Source organism: Cyrtonyx montezumae, unplaced genomic scaffold (genome assembly GCF_038088225.1).
Source record: "Cyrtonyx montezumae isolate F1298 unplaced genomic scaffold, pur_monq_1.0 scaffold_6, whole genome shotgun sequence".
Classification (NCBI taxonomy): domain Eukaryota; kingdom Metazoa; phylum Chordata; class Aves; order Galliformes; family Odontophoridae; genus Cyrtonyx; species Cyrtonyx montezumae.
In genome coordinates, this window is record NW_027072067.1 from 9,926,717 (window position 1) to 9,951,589 (window position 24,873).

Below are 24,873 nucleotides of genomic sequence, written 5' to 3' on the forward strand. Positions count from 1 at the left end.
TGCCACTACAGACGGTGCTGTTAAGCCAACGTACACAATCTGAAGTCACATCGTTTTTAGACAGAGTCACCTGTTCCTGGATGAAGGGCCAAGGATGAGAATGATGTGGCCTCCAGGTGTTACCTTTTCAAGTCCCTTGCTGCTGTAACCACACATAAGCTGCCTGCTCTGTACATTAGTTATGACAAAGTATTATACAGCAATAGCAAGATAGGTGGAGGAACCAGTACTTAAACCTACTAGTTTCAAAGCAACAGTAGAATACCTTTCATTTTAATCACAGCAACAGTCTCCTACTGCTCTGGAGGACTGGGAAAAAACTGACAGAGTGGTTTGTGTCAGAATGTACAGCAGAACAATGCCAGAGGTTATGTTTTGATGAACAGCAGCTCAGTAAAATATCTTGGTTGATGTAAGGCAGACTAATTTCAAGTTTGAAATCCAGTAGACGACAGGCAAAACTCATTTCTACTTCATCCACTGACACGTTACTGGCTTAGCTAGTTTTGTGCAATCTTTAGTTCATCTTTAGTTTATTCTCGCACAAAAATGAAACTGTTTTATCAACACATACACTTCTATTTGCATATGAAATGTCTTTGAAGTTACAGCATAAAGAATACTTGAAGACTTTCCAGTTGCGGATAATCCTTCCTCGACTTCTGGAGATTCCCTGCTCTTGGAAATGGACCTCTTTTCTGACCTGGCTTTCTGACAAAAGCAGCAGTTATCAGTGTTGTTACCTACCAGCTCATTGGACTCAGCGCTGCAGTGAGAACGCCCGTGGCCCCGCTCCACAAAGGCACGCTGCCATCTGGAAGTGGAATTGCTAACACGGTGCCCTGCTGCTCTACGTGTGCTGGTACTCAGCATTTCCTATTTCTTCCTTGAGTTGAGGCAACCGACAGCATTGTCTGATTCTGCTTTCTGAACAATTCAAACATCCCATGGAGATCTCAATGTAAATATGTTTTCTAAATGTTATTTTGAAAAATATTACGAGTATGCATACATTGATCATAGATAACAGCAGCTCACTGCAGCCTGAAATAGCACCTCTCTGCATTTTAGGGTCTGCAATCCCCACACCTGTGGGAAAAGTAGCTCTGGGTTTTATCACAGTACCTCCATTTTGAGTTTATCCTCAGTCTCCAAATCAGGATCCCTTTGCAGGTGGCCTTCTGCAACACCACACAGGCCCCCCAGCTGCATGTAGCCACGTTTACAAAGTAAAGCCATCATTACATTGTTGAATTAGTGATATAAACTCAGCTGTAGTACTCATCAGGAGAAAGTGACCCCCTAAGATTCAGAAAAGAAAATCAGGCATTGTCACCTCTCTTCTGTCACTTAAAAAGAATGAGCCTTGGAAGCAGCTGCTCGTGCTGTGCATCGGTGGGATGGCTGTGAGATAACACCACCGCCTGAAAGACCTAAAGTAACATGGAACATTTAGAAGACGTTTCTATCGCTCAGTTTCTGTTAGGAAAGAGCAAGCTGTGGCTTCGCCCTCAGTAGCAGCACATAACAGAGAAAATAAGAGACGGATATGTCAGACAAGTTCAGCTGTCACATAACATTCAGGTACGCTCCCTGTTAACCCTTCTCTCTTAGTTTCAGAAGCTTTAGGTAGACAAAGTGATCTCAAAATTTCTGGAGGCAGTCCGGTTTTCTTAACCTCATGCATTAGTACGTAAGTGTTTGCAATAACAAAGTAGTCCCACAGATCAGTAACACTTGAAAGCCACTGCAGCTTGTTTGGGTTTTTTTGCCAGTGGACTTAATGCTAAAGATTTCTATTAGGTTTTGTTAGAGCATTCCTTACCCCTATAGAAGGTATGAGCGGGACTCAAAAGCACAAGCTCCAAGGCAATTCTCTTGTTAGTAATTAAATTTTCAACATTAGTGCAATACTTCAGGAAACCTTTAATTCTGTGCTCTCTCAATTCTAAAGAAGTGGACTTCATGTATTAATTTGAGCTGTCCTCTTGTTTCAGGGTTTGGCACGTTACCTGTTCTGTCATATTAAATACATTCAGTAGGGTTACATAGCCAATGCATGTTTTAGTGCTACTCCATGTCTTTTAAAAGGCATACCAATTAGAAGTCATTCCTTAAAGCAAAAACATTCGCAGCTGAAAAATGGACTGAACACAACAGAAAAAAATCACCATAATCATATTCCATTGATCTCTCACTTCCTAACGTGTTTAATAAAAGGGGCCACAAGGGAAGAGTTACACTTTGTGGAGAACTAATGTGCAGTCTTCGTTCTCCTTGAAGAGACTGGACATAACTGGATCATCTTTGGCCTGTACATTCTTCAAATAATAGTTTACTATCTTCCCATCGAGTTTGTGCTGATGAGGAATGCTTTCATATGGCTTAAGATCGAGGTCCAGGACAGAAACAGAAAAGGTGAGTCTTGTTTTGGATGCTAGTACCACAGGTCTTTGCTCAGAGCTGGAAAACAAAATCATATTGCACACCTGCAGATATTTTTCATTCTTGTGTCTCAAGTCCCCTTGCAAAAGCAACTCTCATGTTTCTTTTATGCCTTCCCTGAAAGCCTAGGAAAACAAATTTCTCTCACTGTAGCCTTTAGGAACTATAGCTCCAGCTTAACAACAGCCTTACCATGGAGGATGTCCCCCTCTCAATTACTGCAGTTTTTCACTGACATGGTTAATACAGACTTAGCTTTCTAACTAAGCAGTTGAGGGCAGCTCATCTTGAAGACATCTCTCATATAAGGACACCACGGCAGCCAGATTCAAACTAGTCAAAACTAGGATTCTACACTGTGAACTATCAAGACATTTCAAAACAAGAGAGTAAATATGAAGGCTTGACCCTTTCTGTCAACATAAAATTCTTCACAGATTTCTTCTACCTGTCTTAAATCAGAACTCCACCTTATTAATACACCCACCCCAAAAATCAACTTTAAAGTTACATGAATTGACTGAACTACGCAAATACACCTTCCCTTCATAATGAATTTGAGTCGTGCTTACCACTCATCTTGTAGACAGGGTGAAAGGGCAATCATGATGGAGCAGTCTTTAGCAGTCATTGCTATTCTGTACTGTTGCACCTACACAATGAAGAAATAACTTCAATTTTCCATATGGATTTGTATTTGTTGAGATATCAAGCTCCTTATAAAAAGCATTAGTAAATATACATAGGATTTTAGCAAGTCATTATTTTAAGAGCTGGAAATTATCTCTAGAGCAGATGTTTAGCAGAAAAGCAAGTGGTATTACATAGGTTGCTGTAATGATCATGATCATTTCCTACAGATACTGAAGGCCAGAGAAGCTCCTGGTCATGTAAATGCCTCCTCAGCCCAGAAAGGAAATAAGTAGCTCTGCTCCCCCTTCCCCCAAGAACAGATGCTAAAAAATGTTTGGTAGTATGTACTTCTACTATACAAACATACAGCCTTGCACACTGGCAAAGCAACAGTTTACCTGTACAAGCCTCTTAACAAGACAGCAGTGATGCTAACACATCCATTGATTTCAGTTAGGTGCTTATTACAGTTGTCAGACTAAGTCAGTTTCAACAGCACAGGAAAAGTACCTTTGTTAATGCAAATGCTATTGTCCCATCATCTTCTGTGGAAAGGTCTAGCAGCTTCTCATAGAACGCTTCGTTGTACGGTCCATCTATCTGCAATGTACTTCTAAATAAATGTTAAAAGAAGATTTACAAACAGCCAAGATGATTTCCTGATTGCCACTGAGATCTTTGTTCAACAGCCCAGACATTCAGATCAGAACATACCACGAAAAGCACTAAGGATGGGAACAGGTTAACACGGACTGTCACCATGGCCGTGCCCATCACTTTACTTAAAATTTGCATCTGTTTAGGTTTTGGTGGTTTTATTTGGTTTTTAAGATGAGCTATTGTTCATCTGCCCCTACCTGTGTATCACGAGAACAGCATTTCTTAGCAAAAAGTTCCAAAGCTTAAAGTCCCCAGAAAGCCATGCTGAAATAGGTAGAAGCTTTTCTGATAAGGACCTGCTGTGTCCCCACTTCACAACACTTGCAGGTACTTGATGTGCTAACACTGAGACATCCTTCTTTCCACTGTTAGAGCGCCGAACCCCTGAAAATCTGTGCCCCTAAGAACAGGGTTTGCAGCATAAAAACACCACACAGGTGGAATACAATTTAAAGGAACTTGCCTAATGTACAGATATCCAGGTAAGCCACACAGTGAATGATCTAACCAGAACTCGAGGCCAATTCATTGCCCTCCAGAAGATAATGCTTCAGCTGCAACTCAGGAGGAAGAAGAGCTGCAGGAGCACAAGCTGCCATGTCTTGCAAGTGAAGCCAGAGTGCCCTCATGTGAGCACGGGCAGAAGTACAGGCAGTTGCTCAAGAATTCAGGCAGCGCCTAGTTGGGTCTTTGTGTAGTGATTATGTCAACTCGTAAGCTTCATTTCAGTACAAACGCAGCACCCTGACCTGCTCCAAAAGTAATGCTTCCTATTCAATTCCATTGATGGGATGGCAGTAGAGGCTGAACCTTCCCACTAATATTCCCTTAAATTGTATTGCCACGCAGCAGATGGCAGCACAGGGACAGCCTGATGGAACAGCATCTGACACGGAGGCACCTATGAAGCAAAGGTCACTTCAGGTGTCACTGAATTCCTCCACGTGGAAAAAAAGGCACCTACTGACATTCATTGACACTTGCTGAAAGTTTACAGAGACCAAGCAGTGTTTGTGAGCACAGGGAGGCAGTACTCACAGTGCATTACAGCAGTGGAGACAGCAATAGAGGATCATCTCCACAGGTGTATGTTTTTACTAGCATGGCATGCAGGCTGTCGATCACTGCTGACAAAAATGCACAGCTAATTGTGGCGACTGTGCTGCTAAATAGTGCTCTGTACCTGAGAATTTGCTCTGTTAAACAATGTTACTCCACTCATTCTTTCTGCTCTGGTTTCCATGGAAATAAATGGGAGGCATTACTTTCAGAGCAACCTACATACAAAGGGCAGGCTGGTCAAGAGCAGATGATAAACCACTATCCGTTCATCTGATCTCTAAGAACCTGCAGGCATAGTTTGGACTGCAGCTGAATGTCAAATTAAGGGTTTTGAAGTGCAGGTGGTAGGAGGTAGACCAGTATAGACTTGAGAATGACTGTAAAAACATCATCATCACTGCAGACATTGTTCTGCAGATTCTGAAGGCAGGGGAAAGCCACCATCCACTCTACTGCATCTTTCCTCAAATATATGACATCTGTTACTAAGGAACAGTATTTTCTTTTGTACCCTGCTGCAAACTTCCTTTATTTATTGTTTAAAAATCCACGTCAAATTGACTACCATCAAAACCTGAAACAGTAAATTTCATCTGTTCTGGATTTCAAGTTAGAAATTCAGAACACGCAACGCCGTTAAGGAAGGCTGCACACAACACAGTAAAAGTTCCCAAATACGGAGCTGTGTCTGCACAGAATCAGTCTTGTCTGCAAAGCTACTTAACCAGAACTGAAAAGTCTTACCTCTCTTCAGGAAATTCCTCTAAGTACTGTTCAACTCTGTTGTATAAAGGGTAGAGTCCTTCAATATCCAGCATGTCAAGCATCTGAGCCTGAAGGGTTTTATACAGGAGACAACCCTTCGGTAAGCCAGAGCTTTCCAATTTGTGTTTACCTAGAAGAAGAGGTTTTCAAAAAAGGCAGCTGTGAATGTCTGCTTTGCTTCACTTTGCCATGGCAAGTGCTCACTCCCAAAGCAAATCCAGATATGCTTCAAAGAAAAACAAACAAAAAACCACCTCACTTTCCAACGCTGCTGTGTCAGCTGCCTACGCTTATCTGCACGTTTCTGTTGCACAGATCTGACCACAGAATACAACACCTGGTACAAAACTCTAGAAATTATTCAATTGAAAACACTTTCATTGCAATCTATTTATTCACATCTACAGAAGAGAATTTTCATGAATTTGAAGCCACTAGAAGTTCGGTTTCAACTGTATGAACCATTGGCACAAACTAATTAGGTGTATCAGATGGCAAAGCCTTTCTCACGTAGCACAGATTCCAATTTGCTGTCAGTTGGATGAGAGCACTCTTTCTCCACACAACACAGCAAAAAAACCAACCAGCAATGAAAAAGATCTTCATCGAAAGCACAGTTAAGAAACAATTCAATCTTTACAAGGAATTGGCATGATTTAAAGCTTTCCAGCTCTCATTTCCCATTTCTTCTCCCTCCAGTATTCACACCTGTATCAGGAGTGGAGCAGGAAGGAAAACCTGTAGTGAGAGCTGTCAGAAGGGGCAGGGGAAGGTAAGAACCAGGTGTCAAAGTAACTAACCAACAAAAGCAGACAGACTTCATTGCACACAGCATAAAAGTGCCCCAGCCATTTAAAATAATGTTACTGTTGTCAGCTCAAGCTGCTGGTTTTTTTTTTTACTTTATCCTCTACTGCTTTCTGAATTGTTAACCCCAGCAGTAGACAGAGGTGCTAGAAGCACTCACTGCAAGGTCATACTGAAAATGACAGCCTAACAGCTGTGCAGCTCAGAACTTGGTCGTTGGTTGGTTGGTTTTTTAATTGCTAGGATTCCCCTGTTTCAGTTCTCACACCAAAACAGATCAAATGGGAAGCAAAGATCCACATCGCCATGTGATAACGGTCGATTACGGACAGTGCTCGAGAAATTATTTCTTACCATTTCTTACCAGCTCCTTATTGAAAGCACTAGCTTCACAGTAGCTTCTTCCTTGTGAGACGGGAACTGTCTTCATATCACCTGCCCTGCAGGCATCAGTACTACTCAGTAGCGTCAGAGTTATAACATGGATTAGTTCCTTAACAATTGTCCTTGTACAGTGTGGTCCGCTGACCAACCCATTTGAAGGAAAAAAGAAAGGTTTTAAGTGACGAGCGAGTTCATTCCAGTCAGAGGCGCAGTCCTGGTCGTCCTTACAGCCATAAATTAGCTCCCCGTTCTGCAAAAGAAAAGGTGGCACTCGATGAGCAGCTGCACGGAATCCAGCTACCTGTGCAGTTAACCAAAGTACCTGATTTCATATTTTAAAACGACACGTGGTGCAGAGAAGAGGGAATTAATGTAACAGTCTGCACACAAATGCACACATTCCCAATCTCTTACAATTTTGCTCACTCTGTTATATCCCAGGTAATGACCTTTGACTTAGGACCAAAAAAAAAACAAACCACCCATTTAAATCACATGCTACTTACTGCACTTAATCCACTGTAAGTAATGGGAACAATGAACTGATCCTTAGCTAATTTCCCTCTCTCTCCTTCCTGAACAACACCAACAGTGAGAAAGCACCACGTCACAGCAGCTCCTTCTGAAGCCACACTGGAAAAGGGACAGCTTTAATAAATCGAACAGAAGAAGCACTGCAGTTCCCTGTGCCCTGCAGAACCAACGGGGCAATTCATACAAGTTTAGGTAATTGGAATAGTTGGTTTAATACTGGGATGAACTGAAAATAATCTTAATCACTTAGAATTCCTCTGAAAAGTCTGCATAATCCATCAGTTACTGCTTGATATTCTCCTACATTACTTCCACAGAGGAAAAAGTCACTTTCTGTCATTCCAGTGAGGCATGTTCCACACTGCTCTCAACACTGTAATATTATTAGACCATTCCAAAAATATTAGTGAATTTTGCGTGTTGCTACAATTTTCTTCCTCTTGAAGAACGTACAGTTTTCAATCATTTGAAAGCCTTTCTCTACTTGTTGCTTCTTGCTGATTCATTCACTAATTAGTTTGGGAAATCATTACTTACCTGCCCTAACTTGAAACCTAACTAAGAACTTTTGCATTTTCCCACTTTCTTCCACTTCACAGTCCAACACTGGTGGTGCCAATAAAGCAGTCTGAAGCAGGATCTCCACTGTCCGAGTACTGAAATCCATTTGTTTTAAGGCCATGGCATAAAAAAATTAAACACTGAAAAAAATATCAAGCGTACAAATCCAACTGCTCACCTTAAATATCTTCAAGTTGTTCTGTGCCTCCTGTAATAAGCTCTTCAAAGCAAAGTGCATTCTTTGTTTATTTCTAGGGAAAAAAAATATCCAGGAATGTTTTTTCACCACCTTTACTCATCTTAAATTCACCACGAGGATTAAGTGGCTACTGGAAATTAGAACTTCAAATCTGAGTAAATGAAAACACTTCTGAGGTTTTGTGTTATGTAGCAGAAGAGACTGGTACGTTAATAGGCAACTCTGACAAGAGGTAACCAGCACCACAGATATTCACAATACCAGTCAGACAAGCAGGTGTTAATTATCCTTAATACTACAGGGAAAGTGGAAGTAATCTGAGAAAAAAAATCTACAGTAGATCTTTCTGGCACATGCACAGTCAAGTCATGCAGCTCCTTACCCTGAGAAGAGATCCAATGGGCAATATTTACTCGGTCGCTTCCACTTCCCATTTGCTACCTGTTGAAAACCAACACCACTCTGTCAATCATGTTTGGGAATAACTGTTGTCAGTTATCTTAAGTCAGGTGTGTGGCACTAACACTCTGTGTTCAGAGGCCCCGTGACATTTAGAACCCTACAGAGTTACAGCTCATGACTCCTAAGGGTGCTCATCTTCATATTGAGTTCAAATCACACAAAGTGCATTCACAAATGGAAAGCAGGAAGAAAGTTCAAGTTACATTTCAATAAGGCATAGCTGAATCATTTCAGACATACAAAGGACATTGGTCACATAAATTCCATGTGTGTTACATGCTGTTTTAAGTTACGGGATGTCACCATGGATTTGCTGAGTTGTACTGGAAAGGAAATCTGACACAGTAGTTTACCTCTCAACAACTTTAATAAACCTCACAGACTTTGTTTGCTTCCAGCTTCCCACAGAACTTCTTCCATCTCTCACTAAACAGATTCACACCCAGCAACTCAGTTGCATATCCACCCACTATCTTTAGTCATATCAGAGACTTAAGCAATAAAATGCAAGTTTCAGCACGAAAGCAAGGCTGCAACGGTGAATAAGAAGCACGGTGCAGTCAAAGGAGAGCAGGATGACAACCAAAAGAAATTACCTTGAGATGCTGATGCATACAGTAACGACACACCTTGTGCTTTACCTCCTGTGAAACATGGCTGGAGAAAGGAATGAAGCCACACTTTGGCTAAAACAAAAAAAAGAGATGACAAATATAAGCATATGTATTTTTATAAAAGGCACACAACGTGCACATCTTTCAAGTGTAAGGACACAAAAAATCTAGCCATCAACATCCAGTACTTAAAAGCTTTATGTGTGTCACTGTTCCTGATTCCTTTGAAGTCCTCATTTAAGAATTGAGGACACACAAAATCACTGTTGCCCACAGAAGATACCTACTAATACCTGGGAGTTTCCTAAGCTTCGAAAGATCAGGAATTTGGGAGGGAGAGAGATTTCATCCCATGGGTCTGAGCTCTGCCAAATCCTACTGCTGCATTTCTTTGAAACTGCTCTGGACAGTACAAGCTTAAAAAACAAAGAGGAAAGAAAACAGAAGTATTCAGTACCTTAATCTCTATGCAGAGGATTGGCCGAGGTTCCACAAAACGATAGGTCTGCAGCCTGGTAAGGTTAGGAAGGCACATTGCATAACCACTAAGTGTGTCCATATCTTTATCACAGCGAGACTCTGCAGAGAGGGGAAGCAAGAAAAAAAACAACAAGAAAATTAAATGTGTGAATGTTTATTTATTCCGTAGTTGTGTTGTTCACCAGATGGTGGAAAAAGAAAAAAAACAAACATAGGAAGGCAGGGCACAGTTTAGAAGGATTTAGTCAATCATGCACTTGCTTGAATTTGCCTTTTCCACTGGCAACACTGTTTCCTCAAAACTTCATAGGCATTAAGAATACTTCAAGAGCTGCTTTGTTGGGATGGCCAGTGTCCAAATCACCCTAAAAAATGGTGAGAGCCCTCAAACAGCAGAGGAGTGTATTTAATTGGCTGAGAACAGTTAGACAGTTGTAACTGTTCAAAGATATGTCACATTTTCTTGCTAATATTGCATGCAGTAAAATAATCTCAATTAGTTGTTTTAATACTGAAAGAAGTTTCCTTGTGATCCGAGGTATGATGCTTTTTTAAACTTCCCACTAAGACATGATGTGTAAAAGCTTGGAGACCCACTTTTTGACGCTGACATCTGCACTCACCTGGCCGCTCCGGCTGAATCTTTAAACACAGCTGTCTTACGAAGTCTAAAGGCAGTTGAATAATTTCCTAATTAAAAAAAAAAAAAAAGAAAAAAGGTAAATGTATTTATTTCAACACAAAGATCACAGCCCAGTGTGGGAGCCTTAAAATGGAATACCAAAGGTCAGTGGCTGTTCACAACCACCGGCAGACCGACCTATACAAAGGAGCTGCTTCTCCCCTCAGATTAACCTTTATGAAGACCTGTACCTGAATTCACACACAACACAAAATCCACCCATGTGCATGACAAGGAAGAACTTCTGTTTGCACAGAAATCTACACAATTTGCATGAGTCAGATTTCCCCCCTTGTTTTGCAAAACCAGTCTCAAAGTCTCTCTTACCTCTCACCCTACACAGAGCAAAAAAATGATCTCTTTTCTCATTAGCAGCTTGAAACAAATCAAGCCACAGAGCAAGATCCCATCAACTCATCAGCACAGGGCAGGATCTTTGTTCTTTGTTCTTGTGTGTGCAGATTGCTCAGGAGCATCTGCAAACCCTATCCACTGTTTTCAGCAGCATTCAGCAGTTCCTAAAAGACATCAAAGTTTACAGTGCAATAGCCATTTATTTGAAGAAGGAAATGCTTACCCCATGGTGGACGTAATTCTCCCCAAAGAACTGCTTCATAACGTGTCTTCCGAAGTCCACAATGTTTTGCAGATGGTGTAGTATCTCCTCTGAAGTCTGGAAAGAAACGCACTAATTACGTTATGAAGTGATGGTAACCAGCACTCAATACATACATATACTAGCAAAGCAATGGTCAGTGAGTGCTGGATTTAAATGGACACAACTGCTGCCTCCTTACAGCAGCCTGAAGCTCTGAGGTGATCACAGAAACAGGCAAAAGGTTTTTCATCTCAAGTTTCTGAGGAAAAAAGGTCAGAAAAATTGAACGAAGTGGGAGATTACTGAAGCTCTGCTGTTCTTCAGCAGCTCCAAGAGCTGCATGTAGAACGAGATGCAGCATGCCCTTGCACCAACAGTCACGTGCAGGAGAGTCTGAGCTCTCAATACAGCTGTGTCACTTTTTATACTCCTCCCACAGAGGGACAGAGCGCTAAGCTGAAGCCATCCCCTGTCTCTCAGCTCCTGAGCCCCAAAGAGCACTCACGAGGTGAAGCAAATGGCAGAAGCTGAACCCCCTGCCCCTTTCACTTTCCTTTTTTTCCCCTGGGAGCACAGTGCTGACACTTCATTTCTACCTACCACCTTTGTCTCCCGATTGGTTTTGATTCCTTCCAAAGCAAATCTAAGATACGTCCTTTCAGTTCCCTCTCAAGCAGAAAAGTGTTTTGCCAGTCCCAGAAAATGGCCAGCTGCTCCCGCCATGTTCTGTTTGCAGCTTATAACTCAGGGAAGTCCTCACCAGAGGCCTTTCTTTCAGTATTTCCTATATTTGTGCCGGGGCACAGTGGCTTTCAGCTACCATCCCTGCAGGCAGCAGCAGATCTGTACTACAATCCAGCCCAGTGCTGCTCCTCTTCCGTCCCACCTAACAGCAGTGACTGAAACTTGCATTTTTAACCTCAGCACCACTGCACTCATATTCATTGGTATGCAACACTAATGCTTCCATCTCCACAACTCTCCTCACATAAACCCCAACCTCCTCTCCATGCACTGCAGCCTTCCAGTCTGCCCCACACAGAGGTCATGGTACAGCAGTCACATCTCCTCAGTTACATCAGATCATCTCAGATTCCCTCCTGCTGCCAAACTCCCAAGGCACAGGCACATTTCAAAGCATCCTTTATTCTTGCTCCATCAGTCATGGTTCTTCGTGGGTTTTCTATTTCTCCTCCAACAGGTTTTCCTTACCTTACCTGTGGGCTTTTATCACCAGCACTCCCTGAATCTTACCTTGTTCTGGTTGGGAGGGGACTTCAGAAACCGCAGCACCACACAGCGCTGAAGAGAGATGAGAAACGAAGATTTCATTAGTATTTAATCTCAAGGTAATTTCATGTCAACAGCACAATTGCTACCTAGCTCATTTAAGGAATTACAGGGGAAAAAAAAGAAGCAAAAAAAGCAAAATAGGTAATTTAAATGGTTACTTCACTCAGCTTGAAAATCAAGAGCAAGACCTTCTGCTCCCAGAGCTGCCTTCCCCCAGCAGGACAGCATTCAGCTGCAGCTGCCACTAGCACTCTGTTCTCCTGTCTGTCTGTTCAATGCTATCACTTTTGCCCCAGATGTGTTTGGCAGAGGCTGTACAACTCACTTCAACATGCCCTGCTGGTGATGTTTTGTGACGCTGTGCTGACGACAAGGGGATCCCTAGCAGCTGGCAGCAACAGCACTGCAGATTGATACTGCCACTTCCAAACAGCAAATAGATGCAACACGAGGACAAAAGCAGCAGGTTTCACCTTAATAAAACAAACAAAACTTCATTTGGGGCCTTGCAAATCCTATTTCGTAACAACTCAAAACCCTTCAGATCCCTCAGCTCTTATTTTTAAGGGTCCAAATGAAAATATTTTAGAGATTTACTAAGTACCTTTTTTCCTTAAGCCTATTAAATCAGAGACTTCTACTAGAGAAGTCACCAGAAGTATCCTCCTTTCAGCCAAGTCTTGGTTAATTTACACTGAATAAATACTGCCACTTTCTGTACGAAAAGCAAATTCTGACATAGTCCTAAGGATGCCAGGACCCTCCTGGGCTTGGGCACACAGCGGCCTCAGGTGAGGCAGCGGCACTACTGACCCGCCAGTACTGACCTCCAGGGATGCACTGAAACCCATTCAAATAAGACGTGGATAAAACCAGCTGGGCACCACAGTAGGTAAAGAGTGAGAGCTGCTTTCTGAGATACCACTTCAGCTTCTTGGTGCTCCATTTGCACCTCTCCACATACCAACAAGGGTGGTGCTAATAACACGCAGATCACCCAGCTACATAACACAGACTAAACACCCAAGTTACACTTCAGGTTTCTACAACCTAAACTTCTTCCCCAGCAAATGACCAGCAATTCAGAACAACAAAATCCACAGCACAGCAGCACAGATATGTACCATATTTCAGGTACATATCTGCTTTATTCACATACGTATTTGCTTTATTCATCAGTTTTCAGCCAAGGAATTCCCTCCAGCCACTGCTTTGGGGAATCTCAGCTTCTGTAACAAAGCTCCTGTTCATCAGGAAATCATTTGTGCAGATGCCCCTTTCGGGCAAAAAGTACTTATGGCGAAAGAACGTGCTGCTTTTCTGAAGGCCGCAGGAGGCAGTGCGGAGTTCCAAAGAAACACAGATCGCTGTTAAGCAGCCACCATCAACTCCATCCCGCACTGCCCCTTAGTAAGGCTGTAAGCCACCCGATTAACTGACCCAGATCTGAACATAACCATCATCAGTCTTTTCCTGGGGTGAATTTTCAGCAATTGTCACCCAGCCCCATCCCTTCACGCCCTTACAGAGGCTGCTGAGGTTGGCCCAGGAGGCCCCAAAAGCTGAGTGAGAGCTGTCAGCACTGAGAACAGCAGCCCGTACTTCTCATGCTGTTGCACGACTGATTCAGCAGGTTGATTCTTGGAAACCCTGTGGGCGGCTGTTGCCATGAGGCTTTTTGTCTGTTATCTTAAATGCTTTAGATTTATATTTACACACTGAACATCAAAGCCAACGTGCTTTTCTGCATGCAAATGAATGGCCAAGTGCAGAAGCAAACAGATTTCATAGTAGCTTGTCACTACTCCTTTGTGCTTAGAGGGTCAGATCAGCTAGACCCTACAGTTGCCCACATTTCATTCCCTATACGCACAGCATATATAAGCCCTCACACCGCTTAACCAGACTGCAACCAAAACCACGTCCACTTGTTTTGGGAACTGGGAACAAGCGGCAGCAGCACAGACACAGAAAGCTGTGTCTGCAGAGCACAGCAAGACAAGAGCACAGCTCTGCCTGAGCTGCTGCCGGGCAGAGGCAGCCCTGAGCCCACGCGTCCTGTAACAGGCCGCTGTGATGTGAGACTCCAGCTTGAGGACTAAGTGTTTGCTTAAAGACAAGCAGTCCTTCACCACCCTGCCACGCAACACTTGTTTCACGTCACACCTGAAAGCTGATGCCTGCCAAGAAATACACAATACGCTGTAGGAGGGGCTGCAAAAATGTGTCCAAAGAAACTGCTGGATTTGCAGAAACCCACACATCTTCATGGGCCCCAGGAAAGGCTGGGTTTCTGGTTCTTCTCCTAACAAGTGACTACAGCTATTATTTTCATTTCAGGTGAGCCAGAATAACAAAATATGACTGGCATGGACCTAGGTACTTTGGATTGGGCAGCCACGTTACAAAACCAGGATAAAACCTTACGTTTATTTCTTTATAGACTGATATTGGCTTACAATTTCTCAGCAACATCTCTGAAGTTCAGTCTCATGAGGTTGAGCTCAGAGGGGGTGCTGTCACGAGTTACACACCTCTGTGACAAACCTGTCATCCCCACACTGCACGCTTCAGAAAAGATGCTTCCCTTCAAGGAGGTGGTTTCAAGTTTTATCCTCTACGTTCTGAACAAGGCCCGTGGCAGAGCTGGTGCCAGGGCAAGAAATAGGAAAAATCTGCACGAAGACAAAAAAAACAAAGCAAAAAGATGTGCACTTTCCTTCTGCTACCCCACCTTGGCTCGTGTGGTGTTTGAACAAGCTTCTGTATGGGAATGTGAAGTTAGCCTGTCCAAACACAGAGCCTGGGAAACATCACTTCAGCTTCTGTCTTTCCAAACAAGCAGATTCACAGCATTTGTTCTTTCGTTGCCATTGTTCTGAACAGCACACACTGAGTGCTTTTGTGTAGAGGCACAACACTGATACCTGGAGAAGAGCCTTATCTAGTAGATCAGCTTGTGTTCGTGTAGACAAGATCTGAGAGACAGCGAAGCCCTCTGGGAAGCACCAGCCCTCTGTCACTGTGCACCTGGAACCCACGAGCACTTCAGCACTACATTACCGACCTCACTGCTACAGTCCATGGTCAGTACGCTTTAAAAAGGCACATGACAGACAAACAGAACACTTTGTTTTGAAGTTGTCTGCAAAAAAATCATGAGCTTCCAGTTGCAAAACATGCAGGAAAGCTCTCAAAGACTGGTAACAGAACTTTTCCTATAATTAATACTACACTACTTGTCGCCATCAATTACACGCACCGCTGCCATCTACTCTGTAAGGAGCAGATGACAAGAAGCTGCTCCTGAGAAGGTTGCTGTGCTTCTTAACACAGTAACTACTGGCTCTTCAATTCAGCATCTCCTCCTCCACCCCAAGAGCCACCCAGCACAGCTCCTCTTGTCAGACCCTGCGCTGCACTGTGGTTCTTCAACACCACAGCAGATTTACAAAGGGAACAGCCATGACAACAACAAAAAGTGCACTCTACCTATACTGCAGCCACAGGGACTGCGGTTATGTGACACAGAATCGCTGTTCAAGCCCTACTAGAAGTTACTGACATCCAAATCAACGACATTTCCAATGGCATTAAAAATGAACAGACCTACTTTGCTCATATTAAGCTATTTCTGCCGTAGAACATTTGAACTGCATGCAGTAATCTCCAACACAATAAATTATTCTGACATTTTCTATTCCAACTTTACCTTCCACGACCTCTAGGGTTCTAACTCTGGTTCTGGGGACAGAAAGCAATGGTTTTTCAGTCAGAAACCCTCTGCAGGGGGAAGTGGATGGACAGAGAGGGGTCAGAACACAGAGATGCACAGAGGCGATTCCTCCCTCTGAGAGCTAACAGGACTCAGTAAATCATGCCTTCGTGCTGCCCAGGCGCTCTGTTGGTGTTTGTCTTTGTGCTGCCCCACAGATGACACCATGAAGGTCTCCTCACCCAAGGTGCCAATAGCAATGGGAGTCGTGGGAGATGAACGTAAACTTGACCCCGGGCAGTTCCCTGGCTTTGGAATGCAAAACACGTGGTAATATTGTACAGAACGTTAAGTTTCCCATCTTGGTTTCGTTCTGTGTAAGAATGTGGATAAGCTCACACAAAACAAAGTGAGGAAAGCTCCGTTTCCTGCCGGTACAGAGGAAGTTTAGCAATTGCTTACACAAAGCGCAAGGAAGCATTTAAAAACTGAACAATGCTGTTCTGTTTGGCACAGGAGCCCTTTAAGAACAATCACATGATTTCTTTATATGAACACAGATCCTCTGACAGAGCTCGATATGCAAACCGGCTACGATATGCACTGTCACAGCGCAGAGCTCACAAGTTGCTCCAGGTACTCATTATTCCTTTTGTTTCTGTTTGGTTATGATCCAGATTCCCACGACAGAGAAGCACCAACTCAGGTTTCAGTGCAGAACTGAGCTTTCCATAGTCTGGCAACACGGAGGCAGCACCAACTCCTTAAGAGCTCCACGGATTGGTGCTAGCCATGGGTGAGAAGGAAACGTTTGCCCTTCAGCTACACCACCTCATCACAGTACCTGAAATGCTATCAAGTGATCCACCCACTGGAAACACACACTGGGAGCCAGAGGTATGAGCTCGCCAGAAGCCCAGCCGGGCACACACTGCTGCACTGTGCTAAGGCACAAATGTCCCCAACACCTGACTGCTACAGCAAGAATGAAAGCCCTCCTTCAACATTTGAGAGCCTATCAAATATCTCAGTCCTCTGTGAAAGCAGGTGAGTTCTATAAGCAGGAATGTGAAAGAAATAAAAAGACAAATCACTCAGCGATTAAAATGAAGTAATGACACAGAGAGCTGAAACAAGTGGTTAATTCCCAGCATCCTGACAGCTCCACAGCTCAGCTGCAAGAAGTCTCACCAAGTCTTGAGCAACTGTTCAATCACAATTGAGCCTCAGCTCCTTCCTGAGCAGACATCCCCCATAAGGCAGGCAGTCATTACATGTCCCACTCACGCTGGTTGGGGGAGGACCCAGCACAGCACAGAAGAGGCTAAGAGCAATCTGATGAAATCCATCACTAATGCATTTACCAACCATCTGACCAAAAAAAAAAACAAACCTTTTTTTCTTAATGTAAAGTCATTATCTTGTCAATTTTGAAAGGAAACTCATTCAAGCTTAAGCTAGCACAGAAAGTAACCAACCAAAAAAACAACAATGCTACCTCCCTCCTCAGCTTGCATGCAAAACTGGGATTTGCTTTGGATTTCCATTGTAAGTTCAGCATTTTCAAAAGTCATTCAAAAAAAAAAGGGGGGGGAGGCGGGGAAAACACCCACACACAAACCAAAGTTTGCTTTTCTAAAGAATGTCATTAGAGGACAAGCCTGCTCCAACACTCCCAATTATTATTAACAGAGTGAGAAGGTAGGTCTGAAAAACACAGACTGAGATACAGCGATGTGTGGGGTTGCTGCTGCCACAGCTGAGGTGTCACCACCAGTTCCTGTGCAGCATCGGACCAGAGTCTGCCACTGGTTCCTCCCCCATCCCACCTCACAAACACCGTATGCTTTCACACACCCCAAGGTGCTAACACTGTCAGAGAAGGTTTCAAGGACACCACAGACTTCATGTTCTTTCTCTCTTCATTGACCACTCCTGTTTAGCATCACCTTCCCTTTTGCTTTAGGAAAGCTACTACTGAACTGCACTGTGGTCAGAGAATCCCTTCAGCACAGAAACCTGGTAAGAGTAAGTAAATTTAGCTACAACACGACATCAAAATTCTATACAGATATTGACTCAAGTAGCAGCCCCAGGACAAAAAAAAAAAAGCTTCCCAGGTAATACCCAGAATTAGAAGTGCTTCCAACTCTGAATTCATCTACTATAACTCTGCAGGTTACAATCTAGTAGAGCTGGTCCAATCAGTTACAGTATTCAGTCACAGCTGTACCTGTTTAACGAAGGAATCAAACAAGTACAAAAATATCCACCTTCTCTGCAATGATTATTGGTGCCTATTCAAATATTAGCTAATCAAAGTTAACACAAGGAAACGTACTGTTTCACAGAGGTTACAGCTCCACAATGGACTCTGAATTCCAATGCTGCTAATCACTGCCTCCTATTCCCAAAAACCTAATTGCTGTTTACAGCAAGGCATGCATCGTTTCCACTGGTGACACGCCTTGATCACTTATTCATGGTTCTCCAACTGGATTTCACACAGCTGCTTGCTTCGGCTAACTCCAACAGAAGCTGCTCTACTCACAATAAATACATAAGATAAAAGTAATTAAAACTAGGAAACCAGGAAATTATAATCAAAGCAGTGCATTATGTTTACTCATCAACCTGTTTTATTGCTGGAATTTCATGTTGGAATCTTGTTCCCACTCACAGACATGAAAGTTTTCCTTTCCTCTGAAAAGCCAACAGAACCAGAAGCAAAACTCCTCCCTACGTTATATTACATAGCTTTGGTGAATCTTTCTGATACCTCCAGAGGATACATGAAATGTATCAGAAGTATGAATCACCACTGGTTTAGAATCTCCTCAAGACTATAAAAGCATTTAAGTTCAAGTTAAGTTCTAAACCGCATCCTTCTTACTAGTCAAAATGAAGTTCCATAACGTGAGCAGCATCCCACCTTTCCTGCTAACTTCTGGCAAAAAAAGCAGATACACCATAACTTGACCTTTCTTAATAGGTGTGAGATCCAGAGAAGGCCACCATTCATAAGCAAGCCCAGCCAAAGGGTGGAGAACATTGCTACTAATACCTGCAGGGAACGGCAACTCGTTTGTCAGCACCAGTCAGGATACACCAGAACCCAACCAGGGACCTGGACCTCCCCAGGGATGACTTGGGAAGATTTGGGGGCAGCACTTCACTTCCACTAATTCCAAGGCAACAAAGCTGTTTCAGCCACAGAGAACAACAGAATGAAAGGGAAGAAGACACAGGTTCCTGAGCTTACAAAAATGTGACAATTGGAAAAAGTGCCTAAAGATGATTCATTCCACGAGACAGCCATTAATGATCAGCATCTCTTCTCTCTTCGCCAGACAAGAGCAAACAGGAAAGCTGCAGATTCTGCTTGTAAACTTTTCACTCTTTCAGCCAAAACCTCTGTGTCTAAACGCACAGTTTTGTTAATGGTTCCAAGTAAGTTTATTACAACAAAATTTTGATTATCCTTTAGCAGAAACCAAACAAAACCAATTAAACAATAGTGACTAAGCAGGAAGACTACTTCATACTCAAGAAGCAGCCCTGGGAACAGCTACCACACCTCTGATGCAAAGCACTGTCTCAGATATAGAGTAAATCTTATTTTATGGGGAACAAAACCAAACAAATGACCTGTATGCAGAAAGGGTGTGCAGGCATCATAATGCAGCTGTGAGCAGAGGCAGCTGCACTACAAGGGACACCAAAGACTGGCACCTAAGTGCAGGACAGCTGTGAAGCCGAGCAGGGGCTGGGAAGGACGTCTGTGACAGAAGCACTGACAGCAGTCCAAGATCAATACTTCATTCTCATTTATATGTCCTGAAAGCTTAAAGAAAAAAAACCTTAAAAATCTCAAAGAAAAGCCAGATATCATTCACCTTTGACAATGACCAACTATAGGAATCTTCTGCAGGTTTGATCATCTGACCTGACTCCCTCCTTCAGTCTCCTCCGCTCTGCTTCATTTACCTTCTCCATCTGTCATCTCCACTTTCTATTGAGTAAGCTGCACGCATGCTGTGCAGATAGCTTACGTACTTGGAAACAAACCTTTACCAAAGCCCTGGGCTGACTGTTAGAGCTGTGAGCACGCCAAGAACAGGAGATGGGTACTAACAATCAAGGCACCTGAAATACACACCACAACCTTTTGCAAACACACATCTAGGTTCCTCTGGACTATCCTACCGAATCAAAACCACACTGGGAAAAGTCCTTGTCTTGTAGCACCTCCACGTAGTCATCCTGAAACACAAACTTAATGCCCAAGCATATTTTGAAAGGAAGCATTAGATTACCATAAAATCATCTGCAGTGAGGCACGGAGGAACGTACATTCTTTTATCTCACAAAGGGGCTTTCAAGCAGCATTTCAACATTCAAAGGAATTACAAGCCATTATTTCTAGAGTCACTTACACTACTCTAGAAACAACAACTTCCTGAAGTCTTTGTGAAATGAAGTGTTAGCGTCCCTGTGAGAGCAAATAACTGATTAAGATGCAGAACTACAAAGAGGATTTCCATCTCACTTCTGATACACCAGATATCGCCACCTCAGAAAGAGCCAACAAACAGCACACAAGACAATAACTTCTGTGGCTGCTCCTCTGGTCCCTCCTCACTGCTCAAGAGTAGAACGGGGGAGGTAAGGAACAGCATGGCTGCCTCTTTAAACCAGAAGCCAAGTTTGATGCAGAGGGAGCAACACTCCCATAAAGCTCAGAGAATGAGGAGCATCCTTTCTAAACTGCCCGGCTGTATGTGACAGTGTCTTTTTGTTTGGTCAGTTTTGTTTTGTTGAGCTGGATCTGTACCACAGCACCTCATGTGTCTCTGAGACAGCAGCTACAAGTAACCAGAGGTTTCCATGTATGGGGAATGTAGCAAGTTGAGTTACTTGAAGTGGATACTGTGATTTAATCAAATACTCAAAATTGCAGCACATGGACAACAATCATACAGATACTGAATGAATGAACTTTCAGTTTCTGTGTACTTCAGGGAGATCCATCTGAACATATTGAGTACTGCCTTTGGAAACCAATGGAGCTGCCAGTTGTTTCCCACTGATTTCAGTGATGTAGAAGAGCTGTCCATTTTCTAACAGAAACATTTCATCAGGCTACCAAGAAGAGCTTTTTGACCATCATTCATTTTCAGTTTGGATTAAGTTAAACACAGCTGTAATGAAAACCAACAGGAAAAGCTTTATCACCAGAGAACTGTGTTCTGTTACACTGTATGTGTAATATATGATGAAATTCATGGTTCATTACAACTACTTCACAAAAAAAACCAAAAACCTACAGCTGACTTCAATAGCAAAGCATGCTCCACAGAGCACCAATGGGGCTGACAGTCAGACTTCATCTACACACCACCACCCAAAGGCACTGGAAAAAAAACATTCACCAGTTGCTTTAATCTAGTGCTTATCAGCACATCACTGGCAGAGCTGTTTGTAGGCTGTGTGACTCTTCCATGATCAAGTTTTCAATTTTGGCACTGCATTGACTTTGGATTAAAAGCACGTTACATTCACGTCTTAAAGATGCAAGGAATGTGAGAAGCCAAAGAAACAAACTAAGGCTTAAAGAGAGCAAAGCAGCATGAACTGGAGCACATCTCGTTCTTAGCCTTCACCTGCACTCCTGCAACCTGCAATGACAGCGTGTATCCAGGCTGCTTTCTCCCCCAGCCAAAACACTGAGGGCTTCAAAGAATGGCCCAGAGGGCAGGAGCTCATAGAATCACACAGCAGTTGGGCTGGGAGCGACCTGACAGATCACCCAGTCCCAACTCCCCTGCTGCAGGCAGGGTTGCCACCCACTAAAATCAGGCACTAGCTCAAGCTGCCAGGGCACCATCCAACCTGCCTAGAGCATCGTCAGGGATGGGGCAGCCACAGCTTCAAAGCTGAAGCGAAACTCCCTGGATCAGAGGGCAAAGAAGCTTGAGTCCTCAACTCCAGACGGACAGAGAGTGTTATAGTTTGCTTCTCTTGCTGTTTCAGAATAAGCCAGAGGTTCAGACCCACACAGACAGGGACCACTCTTCCTTTCCCACATTCCAGAGTACAACTATGCAGGAGAAGGGAGAACATGGAACCAACAAGCACACAAACACTTCCACCCTGCTGTGTCTCAGCTCCCAGCTGCATCTCCCCTCCACAACCAAATCCCTGTCCCTCCCACCAGCCTTTACAGAGGAAAGTCATGAACTGAACGAAGCAAGAAGAGTAAAACAAAATCACTGTCTTAACGATGCCACTGCTCTGTCCATGCAAACCTGAGCATGACTGGCATCAGATCACAAGAACAACAGTTAATCATGCAAGTGAATAAGCCTTCAATGCACACACGTCCAGTCTGTAAGAGGCACAAAGGAAAGACCTGAGTCTAAACACTACTTCACATGCTCCAATTTTACAGGGGCTCGCTGCCAGCAGCTGCGGGGCTGCGAGAGGTGAGCTCTGCTGGGTCAAAGCTCTGCAGGAACATTCACATCTGTTTTTCTTCCTCCATGTCCCCAGGTCTCAGGCTCTGTCTGAAGGAGCAGTGTGGGCCGGCACTGCCCGCTGTGCTGGCGGCCTCCTGCCTTCCTTCGCCGCTGTCACGGCCGCATCACCAGCTGCCCACCGCGCACGCCGACTCCTATTGTTTGATAGCTGTGTTTATTATAAGCTGCTTTCTCCAAAGCCAGTATTCAGGCTGGCGACTAAATCACGCACTGCGCTCTTGCAGGAAGAGGGAGCGTTTAATGATGTTTTACGTGCAGACGGAGGGAAGGAGGGCCACAGGAGCTGAAGCCTGGGGAGGCACGCAGTTTCCAGCATTTTCTGAGTTGGTGCCTGAGAACACCTTCCCCACCTCAGCACCTTCCGCACGCTCACGATGCGGTAAAGACACGCGGAACGATCCCGCTGGGTTTGGCCGTTCCTTCAGACGCCACACAATAATCCCCGCGATTTTAGAAAAGAAAGGTTTCCGGGGTTCAGCTCCGCACGGAGCGGCTCTCCGCCCCCCACCCCCACCCCGAGGCGACGCCCCCTCACGCGGGGCCCGGCGGGGGGAGGGGCGCCCGCGCGGCGCTCGGCCGTTCCCCGCTTTACCTGACAGTGGGAGACGACGAGGCTCTGGTTGCCTTCCCCGTGGTACTTCCATTCGTTCTCGTCCATCTTCTCCACTTCCATGCCCGGCCCGGGCCCACCGCCGCGCCCCGCGGGGACGGTGCCTGCTGCCGGCCCGCCGGCCCGCCGCGCTCACGCCGCCACCATCGCGGCCGCGCTCGCCGCCGCTCCGCCCTAGGAAGTCCCGCCCTCCGCCGGGGGCCGGGCCCGGGCAGAGCCCGCCGCGCTCCCGTCGCCCGCCGCCATCTTTGTGCCTGGCAGCTCCCCTCCCGCCGCCATCTTTGAGTGGGGCGCTGCCCGCGGCTTTCCGTTCGTCGCCAAGAGGAAAGAAGCGCCAATTCGTGACTCCTTCGGCCCTTTAACAAACGTGATGTCAGAGGGACGTCTGAGGTATGTAGATCAGATAACTGCGTAACTGGAATGTCTCTGGCATGGCTCCATGTGGGGGTATACGCACAGTGCGTACAGGCACACCTGGGTTCACTGTAACACTCTACACGCGGGCTGCCGGCACAGAGCTCTAAGCTTCCAAGTGTATCTGCAGTTAAACAGGAGTTTTGTGGTATTTCAGCACAAAAATAGCTACTTTAGAACCACGTCAGGAATGCACAGGGTAACCGCACCTCCAGCCCCACGCTCCCGCTTGATCCCTGTGCCGTTACAGCTGTGGCACTGACCACTGACTTCGCATCTTCAGTTTATTCATCGGTGCCCTCTGGGGTCACCTCCCATCACGCCCCCACAGCACACACAGCACTCTCAGCCAAAAGCCACCGGAGCACGGCTTTCCCCCCGAGCTCCCAGCTCCAGCCGTGCCCCTTTCCCAGCTGTGCTGCAGAACTGTCAGTGCCAGATTCTCACATACACGCTCTTTTACAGCTTGTCTATCTACCAAAGAATGAGAACAAAATGAGGGGAAGAATGGGACTTGTTTACTCTGAGGCAAATACACACACTCTTGGCTAAGAAAAATTCATTACATGCAGGTATGAGCTAAAAACAGTATTACCTGGGACTTGGGATAAAATCAGCATGTCTTGTAAGGCAGTAAGAAAGATTTTTGCAGTAACAGTTACATCTTAGCTTTCGAGGTTGCTAAAACAAAAGGCTTCTGTAAAAAAGGGGTTTTGTTACTTATGAGAAAGAGCAAACAAGACACAGAAGATCCCATCCTGGCCCTAGAAGTGTCTGCCTGGAGAAATCACATTTAAAAATCAAAAATTCCAGGTGACAAGTCCAAGAATATCAAATGGACATGATAACACTAAACTGAAGTCATGATAAAATAAGAATGCCTTTTTTTTCATCTAATGCACTGTTTTAGTTTTGAAAAGATGCAATTATGTTCAGTTAAGATTACCCAACAGTTCTATCCTGCCCTCAACCCATCAAAAATAGAGTATAGTTATGTAACTCATACCTCACCATGATTTCAGAGCTTTGCTATTTCTCTGTTATCGGGACTACATGCATAATCTGCATGCCTTGTTTCTTTTTTTTCTTTTTTCTTGAATTCACGATTCATCCATGTAATTTCATGCATATAGCAGAGATGTGGGTTCTGCTTCAGTGATCACTTCGCTATCTCTCAAACAGAGTGGCACTGGGAAAAAAAAGAAAAAAAACTGTATGACTGTAATACGTTGTTAGATAGCTTGTTTAGAAAGCATACACTGTACTTCAAACTACAATGAAATATTTTAATAGCTAAGTCAATGGCTTTGGCAATAGGACAGTAGAAAGAAAAAGGTGGCTCAGGTTGAACGAAGGTAAAGCAACATATGCATTGTTAACCAGAAGAGCTCATACAGTCACACCCAGCCATCAGGA

At 44.2% G+C, this 24,873-nt stretch overlaps 1 protein-coding gene across 1 annotated transcript; it reads right to left on the reverse strand.

The window, feature by feature from the left end:
• Positions 1 to 1,430: 1,430 nt before the first annotated feature.
• Positions 1,431 to 23,230, reverse strand: IPPK (inositol-pentakisphosphate 2-kinase). The gene is made up of 13 exons (XM_065749622.1): positions 23,026 to 23,230; positions 12,141 to 12,188; positions 10,866 to 10,961; positions 10,230 to 10,296; positions 9,584 to 9,705; positions 9,109 to 9,198; positions 8,433 to 8,491; positions 8,030 to 8,102; positions 6,727 to 7,006; positions 5,545 to 5,695; positions 3,589 to 3,691; positions 3,018 to 3,097; positions 1,431 to 2,463 (listed from the first exon to the last, which is right to left on the reverse strand). The coding sequence occupies exons 1-13, from the start codon at positions 23,104 to 23,106 to the stop codon at positions 2,238 to 2,240; spliced, it is 1,476 nt and encodes a 491-aa protein (XP_065605694.1). The 5' UTR covers positions 23,107 to 23,230; the 3' UTR covers positions 1,431 to 2,237.
• Between the last annotated feature and the right edge of the window lie 1,643 nt (positions 23,231 to 24,873).

What these genes read in the sequence shown, in the direction of transcription:
- IPPK (XM_065749622.1), bottom strand. Translation starts at nt 23,106, where the DNA reads ATGGAAGTGGAGAAGATGGACGAGAACGAATGGAAGTACCACGGGGAA. An exon ending in AGAATTACGTCCACCATGGG is followed by an intron (nt 10,297 to 10,865) that starts GTAAGCATTTCC and finishes TTTTTTAATTAG; the next exon opens with GAAATTATTCAACTGCCTTT. An exon ending in GAGGAATTTCCTGAAGAGAG is followed by an intron (nt 3,692 to 5,544) that starts GTAAGACTTTTC and finishes ACATTTATTTAG; the next exon opens with AAGTACATTGCAGATAGATG.